Below are 22,856 nucleotides of genomic sequence, written 5' to 3'. Positions count from 1 at the left end.
TCTGTCATCATTTGCCACCCCTCATGTTATTTCATACCCATACGACTTTCTTCCGTGGAACAAAAAGAGAGATGTTAGGCTGAATGAAAACCTCAGATTCATTTTCAATGTATGGAAAGAAAATGCAGTGAAAGTGAATGTTGGGGCCAGGGTAGTTTAGCGAGTAAAGACTATGACTACCACCCCAGGAGTCGTGAGTTCGAATCCAGGGTGTGCTGAGTGACTCCAGCCAGGTCTCCTAAGCAACCAAATTGGCCCGGTTGCTAGGGTGGGTAGAGTCACATGGGGTAACCTCCTTGTGGTCGCTATAATGTGGTTCGCTCTCGGTGGGGTGCGTGGTGAGTTGTGCGTGGATGCTGCGCTCAACAAGCCACGTGATAAGATGCACGGATTGACGGTCTCAGACGCGGAGGCAACTGAGATTCATCCTCTGCCACCTGGATTGAGGCGTGTCACCACACCACCACGAGGACTTAGAGTGCACTGGGAACTGGGCATTCCAAATTGGGGAGAAAAGGGGACAGAAATAAAAAAAAATAAATAATAAAAAAAAATAAAAAGTGAATGTGAATGTTTACCGAGTCAAAAATACTGTAACAATCCCCCCCCCCCCCCCCACACACACACACACACACACACACACACACACACAGAAGAAAGAATTTAAATGGGTTTAAAACAACAATTTTTTGTTTTAACAGAACTTTCATTTTTGGGGAAACTATCCCTTTAAGAATATGAGTGAATTTTACAGCATGGAAAGTTGAACTTATTTTAATAGTCGACTGTCCATCTTTACAGCCTAATAGGTAGCTCAAAACAAATATTAATAGATAAATAATATAGACTCAAATTTATCTACATTACAAAATTACCTCACCTCAGCAGATTTAAATCATAAAGTTCCACAGTCAAAAATGTCACTAAATGAAGAAAAAAAAAAAAATAAAAAAAAAATAAAAACTATCAAAGAATAATTTTTAGATTTTCTCTTCACAACTGTAACCAACATTTTGATTTAAAATAAATTCAGTACAGAACTGAAGCTTCACATTCAATCAAGTTAATGCAGAGAGTTTTATTAAAAAAAAAAATGACTGTCAATATACCGTATAAGACATATACATACATACAAATAGAGCTCATTAAAAAACAAGAAAAACAAAAACATTTTCATCTGAATACTTTTCACATATCTTTCCTGAACTTATGTGAGTCACATTTCCCATGAACAGAATTTTGCCTGTTAGATTTTCATTTTTTTGTGTTGGCTGAGGATTGAAACTAATATTTACAACTTGCCCACAACCGCTCAGCCACATAGCCAGTGTGACCTACTCATACATTTACTGGTAAGGTCAAAGAGAGTGGATTTGTACAAACAGCATGGACAAGCACTTGTCCAGAGAGAGTTTCACAATTTGAGATACAACGTTCAAAGGCTGCTGGATAAAGTTTGGATGGGTTTGGACTGGATGGGAAGGAGAAAAAAAGTTTTAAACATTTTAATTTACAACAAACATAATAAATTAGTCTGGAAACTGATAAACACACCTAAATTAACTGTTAGGTAAATAATATTTCACATCTCAAAAATCTCATAAAAAACATGATAAGGTTTCCTCATTGGAAACAGACGTTTTAGTATCTACACTGTGATGGTGTATTAGGGCCAGTTGCAAGTTGCCACTTGGGGGTGCTGCACATGCAGATAAACAGCAATTTCAGCATCTTGCACTCCATGAAATCATTGTTTCAAAGTGCTGCTTTAGAGCTAGTAACATTACAAAGCAAAAACCAGTTGGATCAGATGGCCAGCTGCAACTTCGTCAAATTCCTCTGGTGCATGTTGTGATGCCGTACAAGCTCATCAGACCTGGCAAACTTCTTCTGACAGTTTGGCCATCTGCAGTTGAAGGGTTTCTCACCTGGGACGAGAGAGATAAAGACATTATAATGTAATCTGAGACTAAAAGTAGAGACTAAAATGATAAAATAATAGTTAGGTCACTTTAGAGTAAATCAACCAATAGGGCAACTAATTTTCCAGAGTGTACCTGTGAGTACAAACTGAAAAAATAGTGCCAAAATGGACAGTTCACTCAAAAATTAAAAGTATGTGATAATTTACTCATCCTGATGTTGTTCCATGACTTTTGTTCTCCCGTGGAACACAAAAGGAGATTTTAGGCAAAATGACAGCTTCTGTCACCCATTACCTTTATTGCATACAATGAAAGTGAATGGTGACTGAAGCTTTCAGACCACAACATTCAGTCTAACATCTCCTTATGTAATTCTCAGAGAGAAGCTCATCCGACATGAGGGTGAGTAAATTATGACAGAATTTTCATTTTTGGATGTACTATCGTTTTAAGAAAACAGTGACCTCAGAAAAATTCAAATATCCATCAAATAGTATTAAGAGAGAAGCGAATCGTGAAAAAATGAAAAGGTTTACGCACTTGTTTTACCTGTATGTGTCCGGGTGTGGGTCTTAAGGTGGTCTGACCGTGAGAATTTTCTTTGACAGGTTTCGCACTGGAATGGCTTAACGCCTACACACACACAGGAACATACAAGTGTGGTCACATACACACACACACACACACACACACAAGGAGAAAGTACAGTAGAAGCCAAAAGAGAGGCCATGCCAAAAGTTGTCAAACTGAAAGAATTGTCTAATATTGAGCATGTGCAACCAAGTGTCAATGTCGAAAAGAGTGCTGCTAGTAAAGCAATACATCGGCAAACACTTTCGCTATATGTGTCTGATTCAGGAACTCATAAAACTTGTTAAAGTGCATGTAAGAATTTCACACACTTGGAACACAAGTGAATATGAAAACATTTACCCAAGCCTAAGGCGATGCAGACTATGTTATCACACTTTTTTGTGGGTGATATGGGGGATGAATGACAGCATTAGCATAATTCTGCTTTTTGTGGCTGTCATTGTGTTTTGGGAAATTGTAGGGGACTTTGAAAGGGTTGAGGGTTTGAGGAAGATCTGAAATAAGCCTTTTTATCCCCTACAGAATAGTTTCATATGCTATGGAGAAAGTAGAGGAAAACAGGAAGATAAAGAGTATATGAAGGCACAGAAGGGCAAACCTGTGTGTCTTCTCTGGTGCCGTTTTAGCTGGTCTGATCTGGAGAATCTGCGACCACAGTCTGTGAAGTCACACTGATAAGGTTTCTCCCCTACAATTTGATACAACCAAACACATTTTAATGATTATATTAGAATTATGGGTAGTTGACATGAAATTTCAAGTGGTTTCAGCAGTGTTCTGCAATGTGACATGGAATAATGAATCTAAAACCAGTTTAAACAAAACTTTCTAAATATTTCATAATTAATATTGTAAATAATATACTAAATAATAAATTTATAAAATGAATACTTGATAAAAAATATATATATATATATATATATATATATATATATATATATATATATATATATATATATATATAATTATTTTTTATTATATTTGGTATAATATTTTTATTATATTATTTTAAGTTTAATCATAAATAAATGCATTTTTAATGACCTTACACTAATTAAGAGACCACATGGAATATTTATACTTTTAAAATGTATTAGCAATATCACACTGCAGGACCATTTGAAATGACCTAGATAAAGCAAAAGGTAATTAAAAATGTTGAAAAACTTAAAATCATGATATACTGTACAGTACACTTTCCTTTGGACATATATATAAACTGTAATCTAAAATCTTTGATGGTAAATTAAAAAAACAATCATTGGGGGGGCCTGGGTAGCTCAATGGTAAAGACGCTGGCTATCACCCCTGGAGTTCGCCAGTTCGCTAGTTTGAATCCCAGGGTGTGTTGAGTGACTCCAGCCAGGTCTCCTAAGCAACCAAATTGGCCCAGTTGCTAGGGAGGGTAGAGTCACATGGGGTAACCTCCTCGTGGTCGCTATAATGTGGTTCGTTCTCGGTGGGGTGCATGGTGAGTTGAGCATGGTTGCCAAGGTGGTTAGCGTGAAGCCTATCAATGCAATGCGCTCAGCATGCCACGGGGTTGACAGTCTCAGATGCGGAGGCAACTGGGATTCGTCCTGAGGCGAATCACTTCGTGACCACGAGGACTTAAAAAAAAAAAAAAGCACACTGGGAATTGGGCATTCCATATTGAGAGGAAAAGAAAAAAAATCATTGGCATGTTGCACCAACTACCCTTGACACAGCTTGAGTGGATTGCACTAATAGCTAACACTCACCTGTGTGTTTACGACTATGCATCTGTAAGTGAGACAGTTTAAAATATCTTTTGTTGCAGCCCGGGTAGGCGCACATGAATGGTCTTTTCTCGTTGGTCTCAGATGAACGCACTATGGCAGGGGTAATGCCTGGTACTCGTCGCACATCCTGTAGAAAACAGACAAAATTCAATTCATGCTGCTAGAAACAGTGGGCAACATGGAATCCATGTTCAAAGCCTGTGCAATAGCATGGCAACTCCTAGCAAGGGGAAAATCGCTAATGATTAGCATGCCCAATCGGTTCATTACTGCAGTATTAGCTGTGAAATAATCATTCAGATTTACCCATGCCACTGATATGGGCTCTAACTGTGAACTGTTAGTCACGGATGTTAGGCAGACCCTATTTCACTGCTTCACTCCCCCCGTCCTCCCATTCCTCTCATTTGCACACCACTAAAGCCCATCTGCTCTTAATTAACTAGCGTTTAGCATAATGGCGTTTCCGTACACTGGCATGATAATGAATATGTGTTAGGTGTTATTGATAAGTAAATTACTAAACTGTTCTACGACTGTAGTGCCAGACTTATATATTGACCCCATGGGGATGATAACACAGCAGGCAAAGCAATACACCCCAGCGGGCTAACATGCTACGTTTGATTTGTTAGTGACGGTCAAGTACAGATTAGCTATATAGCATAATGTATAGTTGGGGTCAAAAAAGTCTGAGACCACACTGAAAGTTTCTCTCTCTCTCTCTCTCTCTCTCTCTCTCTCTCTCTCTCTCTCTCTCTCTCTCTCTCTCTCTCTCCCTCTCTCTCTCTTTCTCTCTCTGTTAAACCTGAAAATAAACAAAGTTTTAGGGTTTTGGAAAGTGTAAAATGGAAAATAAATATTTATGATTTATTTGTTTTCTCCTTTGTACAAAAGGTCAGATTTCCTTGCTTCCATTAAAGCACAAGATGCTTTATCTATCTCTCTCTCTCTCTCTCTCTCTCTCTCTCTCTCTCTCTCTGTCTGTCTGTCTGTAAAGCACCTCAAATTGAAAAATAATTCTAAGTTGCCCATCACTCTCTTATACAGCGACGAGAGTGTGGGTAAACAGAGACGTGAAGAAAGGCACCCCATTCTGAACGAGAACAGCTCTGGAGTATCTCTTCTTTTACTGCTTTAAGACCGCTGACAGACATTAATTAAGACTTAATGATTTATATGCATGAGCAGCAGGCAACTGGAAACTGCAGCTTTTTGGCTAATGGACTTTTTTAAGTGATTCTTCTTCCCTTTTCATCCTCAAATGCCTTTCAAATGTCTTAGCTATTTTGGCAGGGGCCTGCTTCCTCTCACATAGCCTTCTCATTGCATCACACTCTTTTATTTGGCTTCTTCTTTTTAAATTGTCTTTTTTATAGTTATTTAGGGCTTTGTATCACACTTCAAAATCTAGTTTTTCTTTTTTAGCGATACATCATTCTAGCTAGTTATATAATCAACCTTTTGATTGACGGTTGTTTATGAGGTGTGTGTCTGTCTGTGTGTGCCATGGCCTGACCTTGGCCCAGTGTCGAGCTCATCTCAAGAGCACAATGAAACTTTATGTGTCCTGAGAGTGAACATCAGTGTGCTGTGAGCAGGAAGGTACTGACCTGAAGGCCTCTGAAGACGCCGTGGGTGTGGATGCGGTACTGTGTGCTGCAACTGTAGACCATGGGTGTGCTGGGGTCGCTCTCATAACCTGTTGCATGGCTGTGATTTAAAAGGGTGAATAGTTTTGTTATTTTGATTAGTTGAAATAAGGTAGACCATGTCAAATTTACAATAGCATGAGCTTTTCGATATTCAATCATCAATTATTTTCTTAATCTGTATTTTTGTCTTGTTTTCCTTAAAACAAGATCAGTTTATTTATTTATTGTCTCAATCATAAATCCAACAAAGTTAAGTAAGGGTTACGCTTGAAATAAGAAAAACATCGCCAATGGGGTCCGAAAACTAAACTTCAAGATATATTCACATGGCTTAATATCTCACATAATAACGCTTCTAGAATAAATGTATAAATCTCATTTTACGGATGTTTGGATATTTATACTGGAAAACAAAACAAATATTTTGATTAAGAAAATGATTTTTGCAGAGTGTTGTTTAGGTCTTTTATACAATTTTAAATGTTCTAATAACATTGTTCTACAGTGATTGAACATTTGATTTATACAAATGTTCCTGTTTAAATCCTGTTTGTCTTAAACTTTATGCTTAATTGGATTGCTATGGTGCTGTAACTGAAATATGGCCGAGACACCTATGTTATGTGATGAAAACATCAACAACTGCTCCATGATAAAGCAAACATTCATTAAATGCCATGCAGATGCAGTCCTTCCTAAATCTCTGCATGCATTAATTCACAAGGTTTAGTTGACATTCTGTATGGAGGGCAAAGTTAGCTATACAATACAAAGAGTCATCTCTTTGTAACTCATCCTGACGTTAGGGCAAATTGCTCTCTGTTCCAAAGTGCTATATTTTAGCCCCAAAAATCTGAGGTTGGGCTAGTCAGAGAGATGAATGGGGAATGTATGGTCTTGCTCTCTGCTGAACTTCTGCCTGAACCTCAGAGGTATAACTCTTTACATGACGCTGTAAATATACATATTTTCAGTGTCTTCCAGGACAACTGTAGACCATACTTTTGAATGTCAAACTTTACTGTGGTGTAGATAATACCGTTTTTGTTTTGTTTGTTACTGTCACTGTGAGGTTTATGGACAGGAATCAAAAGGAATTAAACCATTCTGATTCCACTGAACAATCCTTGATTCTTAGAACATTTAAGGAAGCACCAAATAATTTTAATATAGACAGTAAGCTCATAACTTTTGAGAAAATATTTTTTTTGCCGCAATATGATCACACAGAAAGTCGACTTGTTGCAACCGAAAATTCCAGTACCCTGACATCTTGACAGTTACTGACAAGGGCCATCTGCCATCAGATGATTTTGCATCAATTTATATGTGTTTACCTTTTCCTGTTGTGTTACTGATAGCGCATAGCCCGAGCAACCTCAGAGACACGGGGTCTAGTCCCATGGAAACCAGGAAGTAATCAGTGCAAACACTAATTAAGTTTGAACATATAATCAGTGATAAGCATGATTCGGAGGTTGCATTTCCCCTCTAAGATGACATATTTACTCCACTGATGATAAGGTTTAGGGTTGGGGTTTGGGTTAGGACATATTGCTTCTAAAATATTCATTCCTGTTGACTGCATTTCATCATTTACAACTAAACACAACTCGCTTTTGACGCCCCTCTGTGGACATTTTTTGGGGCTCACACGTGCCCATACATTCAAAAACACTTCCAGCTTCGGCCACTGGGGGAAGTATTTCAAATTTTGGCTGATTTGACCAATTTCAGCTGAAGAACTTTTGACCTACTGTGGCTGAATTTACAGAGATACCAGTATGAGGAAACATAGTCAGAGCATTTTAGTACTGTGTTCTGTCCATATTGGCAGAAGAATGTAGGTGTTCTAGAACCATTAACAAACCAAACGGTTAAGGTATTTTATCCATTTTTTTAATTATTTTTTAAATGGGACCAGTTCTGAATAAGAACAGGTTCTCGATTCCCAACCCCAAAGATTTCTCATTTGAAGCTAAATTTTGTGTACTCAGTATAACAGTTTATGAGGTATAATGTTCTCTTTGTGTCTGCAGTAAGACCAGCCAGGCAAAAAGACAGTCCCAAAAAGCATCCTGGAGTAAATCTTCTCACAGTTCATTCATTCACCCAAGCCCAAACAAAAAGCTCTACCCTTGTAACAGACTAGGGATTTTGAGGTATGCAAAGAGCTATAGACAGTTGGATGTATATAGGAATGATTAAGTTTGTCTTGAGGAGCCACAGCAATGCTTCCAGTGCAGCCCCCCTTGAGATCAATCAGCTGTCTGATTTTTTTCTCAACCAAAACCAGCCCCGTCCCTCTCATTTATCAGCACATGAATCATTCCGTCACCCAGGGCTCCACTGACTCTTTCGAGGAGGCTGGGGAGAGGTCACAGCCTCCTCTATGCCTGGCCGAACATGACTACAGATTCTTGCTTGGGTCCTAAAGGGGAGTAGAGGCTGTCCCATTGTGCACTGATACATTTCCACCTCCCCCCTGCACAGCTCCCTTCCTCCCGGCGGGCCAACGCTCGGCATGGTCAAGGCTGAGGTGCCACTGGCAGAAATATATGGCAGGATATCGTTCTCTAGCCAGACATAACAGAGGCTAATTCTGCATGTCTACGCTTTACTCTATGGCACAAACAGAAAGTTGAGATTGGGGAAAGTTGTGGGGAAAAGATTTTTGGGACATGATATGTTCTTGTGAACCTGGTCCAATTGAGATTATTACTAAACACAAAAATTAAAGGTGAAGTGTGTCATTTTTACATTTCTATCCTAGCTATATTTTTAGAGACTATTATAAGGAATGCATTCGTAGGTTAATTTTCCCAAAATGTGTAAACACTGTGGTGCTTTTAAAACATTGCTGTGTTTGGCTCATTTGGCTCAACCAATGACGTGAGTTTGGGGGCTGGACTATATATTTGTCTGGAAGATGGGGGGAGTATTTGGGGAAACCTGCTTGAAAACAGTCATTATTTTTGCAGTTCCTTTTTATGACACTAGTACAGTCTGATCTCATTATTATTCTTAGGTATACTTAACATTTTAATGTACATTTTTGCAATAGACACTGAAACGTACAATATGGATGTATTGACAACATATTTATATTGTAAATATATATTTGTATAGTTACATTTTTCTTATTTTAAAGATATTTTAGATCCATTTATTTAGAGCCCTAAACCTAACCCTAACCTATTATATTAAAAAAAATAATAATAATAATAATGGCAGAAAGCATCACAAAAGTAGTCCAAATGACGATGTGCTGCATTCAAAGTGCTCCCTGATGCCATACAATAGCTTTAAGTGAGGTTGAGAGAAGAATTTAAGTTAATCGCTGAAAATCTTCTCCTATTCCACTCTATGGAGGCAGTCATCTCATTCAAACAAATAACACATCACCCGAAATATGGCATGTTGCAATCGAACACAAGACATGCGAGAGTCAATGAGCCTTAACATCACTAAAGTTAAACCTGATGTTAAAGCTAAACAGGCAAATTTTATATGTTAAAATGTGTCAAAGATCATTGATTCAAGACTTAAATTTGGGTTTATTCTTCACACAAAGCTATTACAGCACTTCTGAAGACTTGTATTATAGTGCTCAAATAGAATAGATTACTTTTATAATTGTTTTATGCTGCTTTTATGGTGCGTTTTACGGTCGTGTTTTTGAGCCACAGCATATTCTTAAAAATAAATTATGTTAAGTCTTGGTTAAAGTGATAGAAACATTTTAAACAAGTTTATTACATCACCAGAAATCACACATAACATAACAAAATCGTTATACTGTCAAATTAGTTCAACGCATCAACATTTTATGTCTCTAAAGTTGTTTGTATGTAAAATTATTTATGTTTTAAATGCTGTCAATATTGTAAGTTTCAGCATCAATACAAATGTACGTGTGCTAGATCCACATTTTTTGTAAGAATACCTACAAATTCATGAGATCACGCTGGCTAGTACCAAAGACACTAAAAATATAATGATAAACAAAAGAACACAATTATCTTTTTCATCCAATTTATAGCAGTTTGTTTCTTTATCTTGCTAGAATTCTAGGACTTGCATTGAAATTGATTTTGCTTCTCTGACATCAATGTTGGCAGTGCACTAAGAAAGGAATAGAATCCCAAACCTTTAAGTTTGCACACTGTGAACTCACAGACTTGTTCTCAGACACACTCACTAGTTTAAATCCCCCAGTATAAGCACCAGCCCAAATGTGTTTTTAATAAAGAAGATTAGTAGTCTTCTTCTAATCATACAGTAGTTCATAGTTGAGACAGATGTGTACTAATCTTAATCACAGAGGAATTTTCTACGTGACAAGAGTCAGTCATGTCGACCTACCTCTTAATCGTTGATGCCAAAGAGTTGACAGGGTTCCACGCCATGCACTCCAACTGTGATGCCATTTGGTATAAATTATCACTGCTGGGATTCAAAACAACAGAAACACTATTTAAAAAATATGAGCATTTAAATCTGAAGTGTGTAATTTTTTTTACGTAATATACTTTCTCCAATCCGAGTTTAGAGTTAAGTATAAGTAAGCCATTTGCAGATTAAAATTGTAAAGATTGTGGCTCTGGCAATATCGAAACGAACCCGGTCTCATGACAAGTTGTTATAATAGTATGAGATGGCAAAATCGTATGAGTTTACTCCCATAGAGAAAAATTAATGAACCAAGGAACGTTATTATGATTTTTCCTAAGTTTCACCCTTAACCCTTTAAGTCTGACCCTTACCCAAGCCCTAAACTAACCTGATTTTAAAAGGAAAACAACTTTAGTGTACCATGGAAGAAATAAAACATCAAGGTTTGGAATGAGACAAGGGAAGAGTATGCCAGGTTATTGACATACATCAGTCACTTGTAGTGCATAAATTAATAAATATATTATGAGTAGACAAATTTGTTCACAGACGTTTTCTTTGTTAAAATAAAGTCTTGGATTGGAGGCCAGCTAAATTTTGATGCATGTATTGTATCAGTTTGAAATTTTGTTTGTTGATTGGTTGATCTCAAAGGGAATAAGCGTTGTAACTTTTTGTATGAGGTAAGTCGTATGATATCTCACGACTTCGCCATCTCGTACAAATTATTATCTGGTACGAAGTGTCATGAGACTATGCTGATTATAACACTGCTCTGTTTGTTTTAGCATCTTAGCCAGCTCAACGCGGCAACATTAGCTCAACCAGTAGTGTAATTTTGGGGCTGGAATAATTATTTGATTTCTGACCAATAGAGGGGGAAGTGTTCTAAAAGCCAGTTTGAAAACCACAATTAGTTAAAGAAATTCAGTAGGATGATGCAAATGGTGCAGAAATTACTTCAGCTATGACTACAAGTACAGGGGAAAGCTCTGAATTTTAAGAACCAGTAATCACCGTTGGATGTAAAGAATGTGGTGGATGAAAAATGGCCCAGCTTTTGACAAAGGCACCCTGGGTAACAGTGAATGAATGTGTCACATACGCACCAAAAAGGGAGTTACCCATGCGGGGTGATCAGTTAATCAAATCAAGCCATCCCTCTGACTAAAAACCTGCCATAAGTTATTAAAAGCATGTCTGTAGGACCATTAGTTACCCTGCCAGGTGCTCACCCAAAGACATAGTTTGGATTTATCTCCAGCAACTCTGACATCATAGTGTTTCATAGACAGGGAACAGCGTACGGCGGTATGAACTGGTACCTGGTACTGTGCTTGCTTCACTTTGGTGGGAACGTCCCAGTATTTCAGCATCAAGTGAGTTTGCTTCGAGAAATACTGGCTGAAGGAGCCATTCGTTTTATATTTTCCTCCCAGTTTAGCAGTAATTATAATTCAAGCAATGTTCAGAGACAATTTCAATAACTCACTCTTTATGGACAGTATCAAGGAGCTCACAAGCGTTAGTTTAACTAGCCAACTAACTAGTGCTAGTTTAAATTATTTTCATCATCACTAACTGACAAGGACAATGGAAATAGCAAAGTACTAGTGAAGAAGGTAAATGCAGCAACACAGCAATCTTTTGAGATTTACGTCTAATCAACAATCTAATTTTAGTTCTGAATTTTTCAACATGTTTTTATTCCAACCACCTTGTGCTGCCTAAAAACAATGGCTCTGACTTGAGTCTTGTGTAAATACAGAGCTCTAGGTACCAGGCATTTGATTTGAAAAGCAGCACAGCAATTTTGATTTGAGGATTCCCAGCCGCCTCAGTGCGGCCGATAGTAGACTGTTTATTACAACGCCGCAAAGCAGGAACTGGAAAATGCAGTTCGACCTGAGTCAAAGTCCTCTTATCATCCCAAGTCTGTTATTTTGAATTTTTATGTTCCCTCTGGGCTGGAAAAACAACATGGTGAAAGCATCCTTGGAATGTGAGATCATTTTAAGGCTGTAGAACAAGTAATGTTAGCCGAAGTTGCAAACAGAATTCCTCTGAGAACAGTTAACCACTTATCAGAATGAACAAATTCAGAGCTGGTTTTAGAGTGCAAACGGGTGGTGGATTAGAACGTTTATCTTGGCTTAGTACACACTGCTGTTCAGCACTTGACCTTTATTAAGCATGTTCGACAGAACCCAGCTTTGATTCGGGAATACACTGTCAAATTATATTACACCAATTTGCATTAAATGTTGCTTTTTAAAAGGTTAGGTCACTAAAATTTTTTTAATTCTGTCATCATTTACTCACCCTCATGTTGTTTTAAACCTATATGACTTTCTTTTTTCAGTGAAACACAAAAGGAGATGTTAGGTAGAATGTTAGCCTCAGTCACCAATCACTTTCAATGTATGTAAAAAAATAAATAAATGAAAGTGATTGTGACCAAGGCTAGCATTCTGTATATACATAACATCTCCTTTTGTGTTCCCCAGAAGAAAATAAGTCATATTGGTTTAGAACAACATGAGGGTGAGTAAATGATAAAAGAAATGTCATTTTTTGGGTAAAAAGTTCATTTAAATGTGTTACTGCTAGGACCCCTGCCACTCAAGTTTCATCCTGATGATATTTACATTAAAATAAATGCTCGATATTTTGTTACTAGAATAATATAATACACTTAATGAATGTATCAGTTCTCTAACAGAGTGTATATTTTTAACGCACAGGAGAAACAAAGTAATTATTTTATCCAGGTGGAAATTACTACAAAAAGGTGCGGCAGAGACGTGCTGGATTAATTTGAACATCCTGTAAGAACAAGGCCTCCAGTTCTCCTTTTCCTTCTCTTGTTGCTTAACTTCCCCCTTCCTCTATGTTCTCAGAGGCAGCTTGACTTTTTGGAGCTGCCATAACAGATTTTGACGTGTCTCTGATTGTTGTACAGGACTCGCTATTGATCAGAGCTGGACTGAACTTCCTGCCCCCGTGTATCCTGACAACTATCATTATGACTGTCTGTAGCCTGTCTGGACAATTGTTTTATTTTACTTGTTGGCCATGTGCATGAAATTTTGACCCTTTTTTTTTTTTTTTTTTGCCAGGTTTCCTCCATATCTCCATCAGTCTTTCTTTTTTGTTTTACTGTCAATAAAACATGTAACCAAATGTTCAGTATTGAGGGGACTGGGGGCTTGGGTAGCTCAGCGAGTATTGACGCTGACTACCAACCCTGGAGTCGCGAGTTCGAATCCAGGGTGTGCTGAGTGACTCCAGCCAAGTCTCCTAAGCAACCAAATTGGCCCGGTTGCTAGAGAGGGTAGATTCACATGGGGAAACCTCCTCGTGGTCGCGATTAGTGGTTCTCGCTCTCAATGGGGCGCGTGGTAAGTTGTGTGTGGATCACGGAGAGTAGCATGAGCCTCCACATGCTGGGAGTCTCTGCGGTGTCATGCACAACGAGCCATGTGATAAGATGCACGGATTGACAGTCTTAGAAGAGGCAACGGAGACTTGTCCTCCACCACCCGGATTGAGGTGAGTAACCGCGCCACCAAGAGGACCTACTAAGTAGTGGAAATTGGGCATTCCAAATTGGGAGAAAAAGGGGATAAAAATGCAAAAAATATTGAGAGGACCAATTGTAAAAGAGAATTTGCCATTGAAAAACCCCTGTTGATCAAGCAATAATAAACAGTAATATTTGGTGTGTAGATTGCATGTATTTCTATGGTAGTTAGAGCCTTGCTGTCAAATAAGCATTAATGGAATATTTTACCCAAATGTGAAAATTCAATCATAATTTACAGCTTTCAGCGGACTTGGAATATGATGGGTCCTTTTTTAAGCTTGGTTAAAAGCTTAAGATATTAAGGCACTATTCACTGGCATTGTAAAAAGACGGACCACAACATTCACTAAAATATCTCCTTTTATGTTCAGAATAAGAAGGAAAGTCATACGGGTTTGGAATGACAAGGGGGTGAGTAAACGATGACAGAATTTTCATATTTGATTGAACTGTCCCTTTAAAGACTAATAAACAGAGGCAGCTGGAGTTCAATTTTCTGCATCTCATTTAAAGAAAGGAGAGCTAGAAGTACAAGCTTTTTGGATAGGAATGAATTGTATTTACTTTTTGCATTGTGAGTGAAAGTTTCCTACAGTCCATGCAATGTGTTTTGGAACATGTTGCAGAAGACCTTGAGATGTAATCTGTGTGATGGATTGGATGGAGCCCTACCTGTTGTAAGGGTTCCTCAGGAGCAGAGCTTGACTTCCTGTGCAGTTGTCAGAGGGAGTGTGGCAGCCGTATACCGGAGGAGGGACAGGATACTGCTGGTCACCTAAAATATAACACAAATATGTGTGAGATGCCTTGATAGTGTTTGTATCTCTGGCTTTTGCTTTCTTACATCTGACTGTATATCAAAATGTCTGCTTTTCAACATACAGAGTTCTCACACCTTTTGAACAATTAATTTCTATGAATTTTCCATGACTTTTCCACACTGAAAAAAGAAATATTCTGAGTGAACTAAATATAGCAGAAAAGATTAAGTAAATTCTATATTTGTTTTTAAATCAAATTCACATGTTATTAGAATTATTAGAGTTATTTTTACAATGTGTCATCATGTATAAATCCCAAAGTAGAAAACCTTATAATATTTATTCACTAATTTGTAAAGTAGTTTTTACTTAACTTTTCGAAGCTGTTGTTCCCCGCATGCACCAGGCTTAAATAATGATTGAACTTGCATGGTTTCACTATTTGCAAGTTTTTTGGCACCATTTTTATTGTTGGTTTTGTTGTTAAGTTTGGTAACTTATTATTTATTTTAATTTTTTTTTTTTTTTTTTGGTGAAGTCTGAAGTTTCGACTCAAAATTGAGGTCTGCTTGTGCAGCTTTATACTGTGATTCCATTGCCATGTAATGCGAGCTGACGTTGTCTAATATACTACATAGAATGCAGGGAGCATTAATGTGGAAAGTTTCCATATGTCATGTGGTGCATTATTTAACATGTTAATAATGAAAGATCAAAATGTGGAATTTTCTAGTAAAATGTTCATTTCAATTTTACTAAGCTTATTTTAATACCATGTACATCAGATTTGTAAGTAAAAGTTCCTGAAATGTTGAAGTTTAACTTACTCTCTCACTTCAATATTGTCATGAAATGTAGATTTTTATTTTTTTTATTTTATTTTAAATTTACTTAGAAAAACTGTGTGTAAAAACTTCATAATTTCAAAACTTCAACTCATCATAACTTTCTAGTGCAGTAGTTTGTGATTGCTGGATAAAGTTTTTTTCTTTGATGGATTTTAAAGAGATTACACTTATTAAAAGCTACTGTATTTCTAGCCCATTAAATAATTCCATGACTTCTTCATGAGAATAGATTAATCAATGACTTTTCCAGGTCTTGAAATCAAAATGTAAAATTCTCTGATATTTCCAGGTTTTCAGGTTTTAATTTATCAAAATACTTACTGTTAGTCCAAGTTAGTTAATATGCATTAATTAATGCATAATGTTAACAACTTTTCATTTTATGAAAATGTTTTAGTATATGTTGAAAATTAAAGATTTACTAGTCCTGTAAAAATATTGTTCATTGTTAGTTCATGTTAACTATGTAGTTAACTAAGCTTAACTTAATGTAAAGTGTTATCTTTTGTAATGACATCACATTTTCTGATCCTTTCTCTCGATCTATCACACTTCAAGACTCTCACACCATCATTTAGGAAGTTATCATTTTTAATATTTCTCTGTCTAGTTTAAATAATGAGAATGAACATTTGTGCACTTTGTTTGTCTTGAGTCCCACATGGAAAATGCCCATGCCTGGATGCTCAGCGTTTCATAACTTTGCTGTTCCAACCAAACGCATGAATGAGCAAGTGTGGTGTAGTCCATCTTACAAAGGGAATATGAGAGCAAGGGAGGGTGGCGGAGACATAGCCGAGTACACTTAACAGTTATGAAAACAACAGGCTGACTTTCTTTGAAGCCATAAAGCATGCGGACCTCTCCTTCTCTGTTTCAAAATGCAAATGAGGAATCGGTGCCTTGGCTCATCCAGCCCCCATATTGTGAATGTGCCCCATGGTAGCTCTAAACATTGCGAAAGGACTGTCACATTGCTGTGTCTTCTGGTCACTAGCTCAGAGACCTCGGGGAGAATTTACTGCAGTACAACGAACACCAAATTGCCCGGTTAGCTGTTTGCTGATGTTTAACACTGTGACATGCGTAAAAGCACAGAGGACTATGAAGTAGAAAAAGCATTGTGCTGATTTACTGTTCAGCGATGAGAAATGTTGTGCAACTTGCCCCCATAATGACATTACAGAGACTGCTCTGGAAATTCAAAGAGCAAGGGCAAGCTCTCGAACAGTCTTCGAAGAGTCTTCACCGATACATAAATTTATACAAACACAGTAAAACATAATTCAGTGCAAGGTGTGGTTGTGTTTACCCATGTTGCTTTGCTGCACGATGGGGTCCTCATGTTTGAAGGTGTGGTTGGGAAACTGTGAGGTGTGGTGGGAGGGAGTGTGTCCGTAGTTTGTGGTTCCATCAAAAGCGACTGTGCCATAACCTGGGACAGATAAACATAAATTAGTATATGGAGTCAGAAATTAGATTAAACATTCAGAAATGGGTTGTTGACATGTCCTGCTGTACAACATGCTATTCTTCATCTAAAACTGTTATAAACAGGGTTTTGCTAATTATTTTAGAATTATCATGCATGTTTGAACTTTTGAAAATAAATTGCAGAACCTAAAATATGTGTACACTTTCCCTTATACGTTCATATAAATTTTAATCTAAAATCTTGATGTTACTTTAAAAAAAAAAAAAAAAAAAATATTGACAAATTATGTGTCAGCTACCCAAATATTTAGAAATCTGGATCTTTTTTTGTATTTTTTAGAAATGCTTGAATATTATGCAGCAAGATCAGAAATTAAGGGGGGCTCATGGCAAAAATGTCACCAAAAATGCCCCGGAATCCAAAATGTGTTGGCAAAAAAATGCCCTTGTATAAATATAAATAATAAATTCTTCTATTCTTCTATTTGTAACATCTGCTATAGTTCTTAATATTCTATAATAGTCTTAGTTCTACATATTATGACATAAAATATAAGTTGATGTTGATTTAATTCTAGGAGCATGAGGTAGTAAATTCTCAATGAATTGATTAAATATGTATTTTTACACAATCAGGTGAGACACAACTTATATATTAAATGATCGGAAAAAAGAATATGCCCTCCTAAAAGTAAAAAATGCCCTGAAAATCAAATATTGCCCCTTTATGAAAAGAGACTGTGACTGAAATGACCCAGCTGTGTGAGCCAGAAATTAAAAACAACTTTTACAAATCTGCATTAGCTGCTATTAAACTGAAACACAAACACAGAGCTGCTATCTACAAACACACAGCTTTGGTGTAGGATGGTGAAGCCGAGAGCCGACACCAGGTTTAGGGGGTGAATCATGGCTTCGTCTAACTCCAGGTCAGACGTACCATCGTAAACCACGGTCTCCCACCACCTTCTTCATTAATTACAAGCCAACCACTTTCACCTTGGAGAGAGAAAAACTCATTAAAGATGATAATTTCTCTTCCACCCTAACAGGTCTCAGCAAGGGTTGAAACCTGGGAGTCAGTGAAGAGCTATAGTCGCTGGCTATAAGTGTGGCCCATGATATTGCTTAAAGTGGCAGAACCTACAATTAACTGTAGCTTTAGATTTCTAAAATGCAATTTAGTACTTTGAGTATCAGATGAATTTTAGGGAGTGATGGTGTTTTTAAAAATGTCTCCTATACATTAACTCAAAGCACTGAAAACCGGATCTCACAAGATTTATACTTTTGGGGTCATCTGCTGTTATCTATTGTTATTGATTGTCTTATTTTATTATTATTGACTGAAAATAAATCACACTTTGCTGCAAGAGAGTTCTAAATGTTACAAAAATCTGCCCATCAAATTTTGACACGTATGAGTGGCAACATGGATTTACGTAGTTTGAAAAATTTCAAAATGTGTTTTGGAAAATGCAAAAACTTATTAGAGCATTTGGTATCAATTATATTCAAATAAATCCTGCATAAATATGATTAGCCTATTTAATTATGTACTTCATTGTATTTATACATACAAGTTTGCACTACAGTGTTTATTAAATTGTTTAAATTGTTTAAAAAAGTTAATTAAATTCTATCTATTTAAAAAAAAAAAAAAAACTCTGGGGTATCAATTATATGCAAATAAAGCCAACAGAAAATATCTTGAATTATGTACTTCATTGTACTCATATAGGCTGCTGTTTTGATAAATGGGTAAATTAGACTTATCTAATTGCATGTTTTTAATGTAGGAATATAAGGTATATTTAACAAATTATTTACATAGATGATTTAGAACCAATCTAATTGTTTATTTGTTCTTTTTGGTGAGTGCTGTTTTAATCTTTTGGTTGTTGAAATATTATAAGCAGGTGCAGTTTTTTCTTCTTTGTTTAAAAAGATCACTTTATCAAAATGAAAAAGGAGAAAAAATATTTTTCTTGCCTGACTGCAAAATCTTTATTATCCCATAAGTTGAAAACCCCAAGCCAGAACCCCAAAGTCTATTATACACTGACACAGCAATGACTCACATGTATTAAGTGACTGAATGAATGTGATGAGGTGTTTGAAGCATATCTGTAAAATGAATGTGAACTGTTTTGCCAAATACAGGAGCACTGAGATACATAATTACTCATATGTGTGAAGTGATGGCCCTGGTGACGGATAAATCACAGAATGCATTTACACACTGTATGTAAATTGAATGTTAAAGCAAGTTCACATAAGCAAGTCCTGACAAACTACACTATTAACGCTCTGCATAGCTGCTTAATACAATACAAATGTACATACAAATTCCCCTGCCCACATTGAAGATTATTCAGCTAGAATATTATATAGAAGATTTTGTAAAACATGTTAAACTGTATTGTTTTACTGTCAATATCTATTTCATTGCAAATTATACACATGAATTGTGAAGATAAAGACTTAAAAATGTTGTCACCATTAAAATAATGATGTATTTGCTAATATAAATTAATGTAAAAAATATATATATATATATAATTTGAGATACATTTTTGACAAAAACAAAATAATAAAAAGCTCAACCTTTCATAACACTGTTGACATTAATATTGCATGCAACTTTTTAACATGTAACAGTGACTTTAAGGTAAATGCAGTAATTGGACAATTTAGATTGTCTGACTTCTAAATTGCACAAGCAAACAATGATGCTGAGAGTGATAATATGTCACAAAACATCCCAACTAAATATTAGGAGCATATTTTCTTTAATTGCACTGTAGGTTTTTAAGTAGTGAGCCATAAAAAAAAAAGTGATTTAGGAAAATCATCAAATACTGTATCAGCTATGTGTTTTTGAAATAAGTGTAAAAGTAGAACAACATTTCAAATGATGGACTGAATAATGAAAGGTTAAAAGTTATGTAATCCATGGCAGTAAATAGACAAACCTTTCCAGCTTCTATATTTCATGATTTTTGCCCTTAAATTACCAAGTAATGTTTCATACCTGTTGGTAAGTGATGCCTTGTCTCATAAAAACAGCTCAGTACAGTGTCACAAATGCAAAATGAAAGTAACCCAAAATCATAAGGAGTTTCTCACCCTGATTTCTGGAGCTTGGCTGGCTGTCCATGCAGCTGGACAGGTAAGGGCTATTGCTGAACATTCTGGGCTGGCTAGGTGGAGGTTGACTGGGTGTTGGGGCCCCAAAGGCTCCGTACCTGCAGGCCCCAGTGCCGGTGAACTGTCCGGAGAAATGCAAAGTGAAGGCACTCAGACCACAGTGAGGGTCCTCATGGGGGTCGGCCGTGCCCCAGCTGGGCTCCTGCTTGATGAAGGAGTGTTGGGCCAGCGAGCTGTAGGGTGCACCGGTGTGGAAGTCCAGCACTGGAGCCCATTGAGGAGTGCTGCTTACGGGCAAAGTGCAGTTACCGTTCCCCCCTGGCAGTGGGGGCACAGGCGGAAGTAAGGTGTTGAGATCACGCACATCAGATCCCATTCTTGTGTTCTTACAATACACCTGAGCACTAGCACAAACAGGCTGGGCAAAGAAACAAGGTCCAAAGTTCAATTCGGTACCACAATCCTACACACAGCAAAGTCAAGTCCAGCAAGGTGTCATCGCTGAGTCAAGTTTGGTCAAAGGCAACATGAGTTGAGAAGATGATGCCAAAGCAGCTCTGTCACTTTCAGTCTGAATGGTCCATGTTGCAGTGGAGAATTAGGGTGAGAAAAGAAAATGGAACAAAATGGGGGCTCAGTAGGGAGGTCCCAACAAGGTTCTCGTGTAGGCTCGGTGAATAGAGTGAGGAGAGCAGGAAAAAGCAGAGGGAGAGATCGGAGAAGAGGTGTACCTCCTTTTTTGTGTGTGTCTGTTTTCTTTGGAGGCCTGGGAGCTCACATTCAGACCCACACAGAGGAGATGGGAGGAGGAGTCAGAGCTAGTGAGGAAAGATGAGTGTAACACTTCATTCATTTTCTTCTCCCTGTACAATACTCACACAACATGCAGGGAGCCTCAGTAAACCTTGTGTGTATTTGTGGGAGTCAGAGATGGATAACAATGATTCAGAGATTGTGTTTTTAAGATCTTAGAAACATAAGCCACATTTTAGTAGGCACTGTAAAACTATTTATAAATGCACTTCAAAATAAAACGTTGGCTATGTAATATCTTGGAGAGAAGTGATATGCACATCTGAATAACGGACTGCCGCCTTTCCAAGAACTTTATCTCATGGAGATTTCTCGTAAAGGTGGAAATAAATGTGAATTTGAATTGAAAATTTGATTCGGAATAGAATGACTTTCCTTGAAGCCATAAAGCATGCGGACCTCTCGTTCTCTGTTTCAAAGTGCAAATGAGGAATCGGTGCTAAGTCAAGTTTTAAATGCATAGTTCAGGTATTAGTGCCCAACTTTATAACCAGTATAAAGCGCGTGACCTTACAGCGTCACAATGACTGCGCGCAAGCTCGCGCTTTATCATTAGCCTACTGCATCCATCAAACTTTTTTTTGTTGTTGTTGTTTTTTTTTTGTTTTGTTTTGTTTTTTTCGCTCAGATGACTTTATATGCATGAAACAAATGCAATTGCCCTTATGTAATTAGGACATTGTATTAAATTATTTTAGAACATTATGGGCTTTAGAAATTGAACATAAAGGCCTACAAATAGCCAATGTTGTTTGTTGTATTCTACAATTTTTTAAGCGTACAGGAATGATTAATTATTAAACTGTAGGGCCTATTTTATTGTTTGTGCGTGATTTAATTTATGACATAGCGGGAAATAAAACTTGCAATACTTAATTAAATCCAAAACCTAATAATAATAATAATAATAATAATAATAATAATAATAATAATAATATAAAACAATTTTCTCTGTTAAAAAAATAAATAAAAAATCCATAATGACAATGACAAAATGACAAACCTCTTTTCTTATTCTTTTTCTATAATATTCTATTCTAATTCAATAATGGCCACTATTATGTCCTATATAATATGAGGCAAAAATCCCCCCAAATTACATATTTAAAACCAGATGTTTTTAAACGGTTTATGTTACATTTTCTTGTCTTAAAAAAGAAACTTTGAAATGAACTAAAGCCTAATATCAGCAATAAACAACATATTAAAATATTCGCGCTGCCGAAGATTTTGTTGAATTATTAAAAAATAATAATATATATATATATATATATATATATATATATATATATATATATATTTTTTTTTTTTTTTCTCTCGTTCTTAGCCTATGCATTATTAAAGCCATTTTGGCTCCTCATATCCATTGCTTACCAAAAATGAAAAGAGTTAAGAAAACTGTTGTCTTTAAGTTCAGAACGAATTTTGTTTAGTTAAATCGTGCTCCTTATCTTCTCATTAACGAATGAAAAATATATGTTCATGTGCTGAATGTTTGCTGAACACTTGAACCCTGTAATAATTTCACAGTCAAATACGAACGAAATGAGTAATGATTCCTTTTACAGAAAGAACGAAAGAAAGAAAGAAAAAGTTTGATTTTTCACATTTTAAAATGTCAGCAGTTATGAAAAACAGAAGTGGAGCAAGTTTGATTTATCGGATAAAATAAATAAATAAATAAATAAATAAATAAACATAAAAAAAAAAAAAAATTAGTCCACATGCAGATTGCGAGCTCAGAGCTTTTTAAGAATGAATGTAAACGTAGGCCAAAATATGTCGCGATGGAACTATTTGTGCCTTACATTTGTCGACCATCAAATATAGCACGATGAAAGGCTGATGAAAAATAAATGTAGCGATGAGGACATGAGGAGCGATGACAATTATTACACTGCACAAACTGCCGTGAGGAGAGAGGACTTACAC

The 22,856-nt window shown here is 36.6% G+C and overlaps 1 protein-coding gene across 6 annotated transcripts; it reads right to left on the bottom strand.

The window, feature by feature from the left end:
- Positions 1-1,058: 1,058 nt before the first annotated feature.
- On the bottom strand, positions 1,059-20,878 carry LOC127437574 (Wilms tumor protein homolog). Of its 6 annotated transcripts, none has more exons than XM_051692581.1 (9): positions 20,091-20,878; positions 16,840-16,962; positions 14,591-14,693; positions 10,303-10,383; positions 5,896-5,995; positions 4,262-4,409; positions 3,118-3,207; positions 2,475-2,558; positions 1,059-1,928 (listed from the first exon to the last, which is right to left on the bottom strand). In XM_051692581.1, the coding sequence occupies exons 1-9, from the start codon at positions 20,485-20,487 to the stop codon at positions 1,807-1,809; spliced, it is 1,248 nt and encodes a 415-aa protein (XP_051548541.1). In that variant the 5' UTR covers positions 20,488-20,878; the 3' UTR covers positions 1,059-1,806. The 6 variants fall into 6 exon arrangements, with proteins under 6 accessions (XP_051548541.1, XP_051548540.1, XP_051548539.1 ...); XM_051692580.1 differs by having other exon boundaries at positions 10,303-10,386; positions 20,091-20,876; XM_051692579.1 differs by having other exon boundaries at positions 2,466-2,558; positions 20,091-20,874.
- Between the last annotated feature and the right edge of the window lie 1,978 nt (positions 20,879-22,856).

This window comes from Myxocyprinus asiaticus, chromosome 48, assembly GCF_019703515.2.
Source record: "Myxocyprinus asiaticus isolate MX2 ecotype Aquarium Trade chromosome 48, UBuf_Myxa_2, whole genome shotgun sequence".
NCBI classification, from domain to species: domain Eukaryota; kingdom Metazoa; phylum Chordata; class Actinopteri; order Cypriniformes; family Catostomidae; genus Myxocyprinus; species Myxocyprinus asiaticus.
The sequence above is the reverse complement of the archived record's forward strand: the minus strand, read 5'-3'. Positions and strand labels throughout refer to the sequence as shown.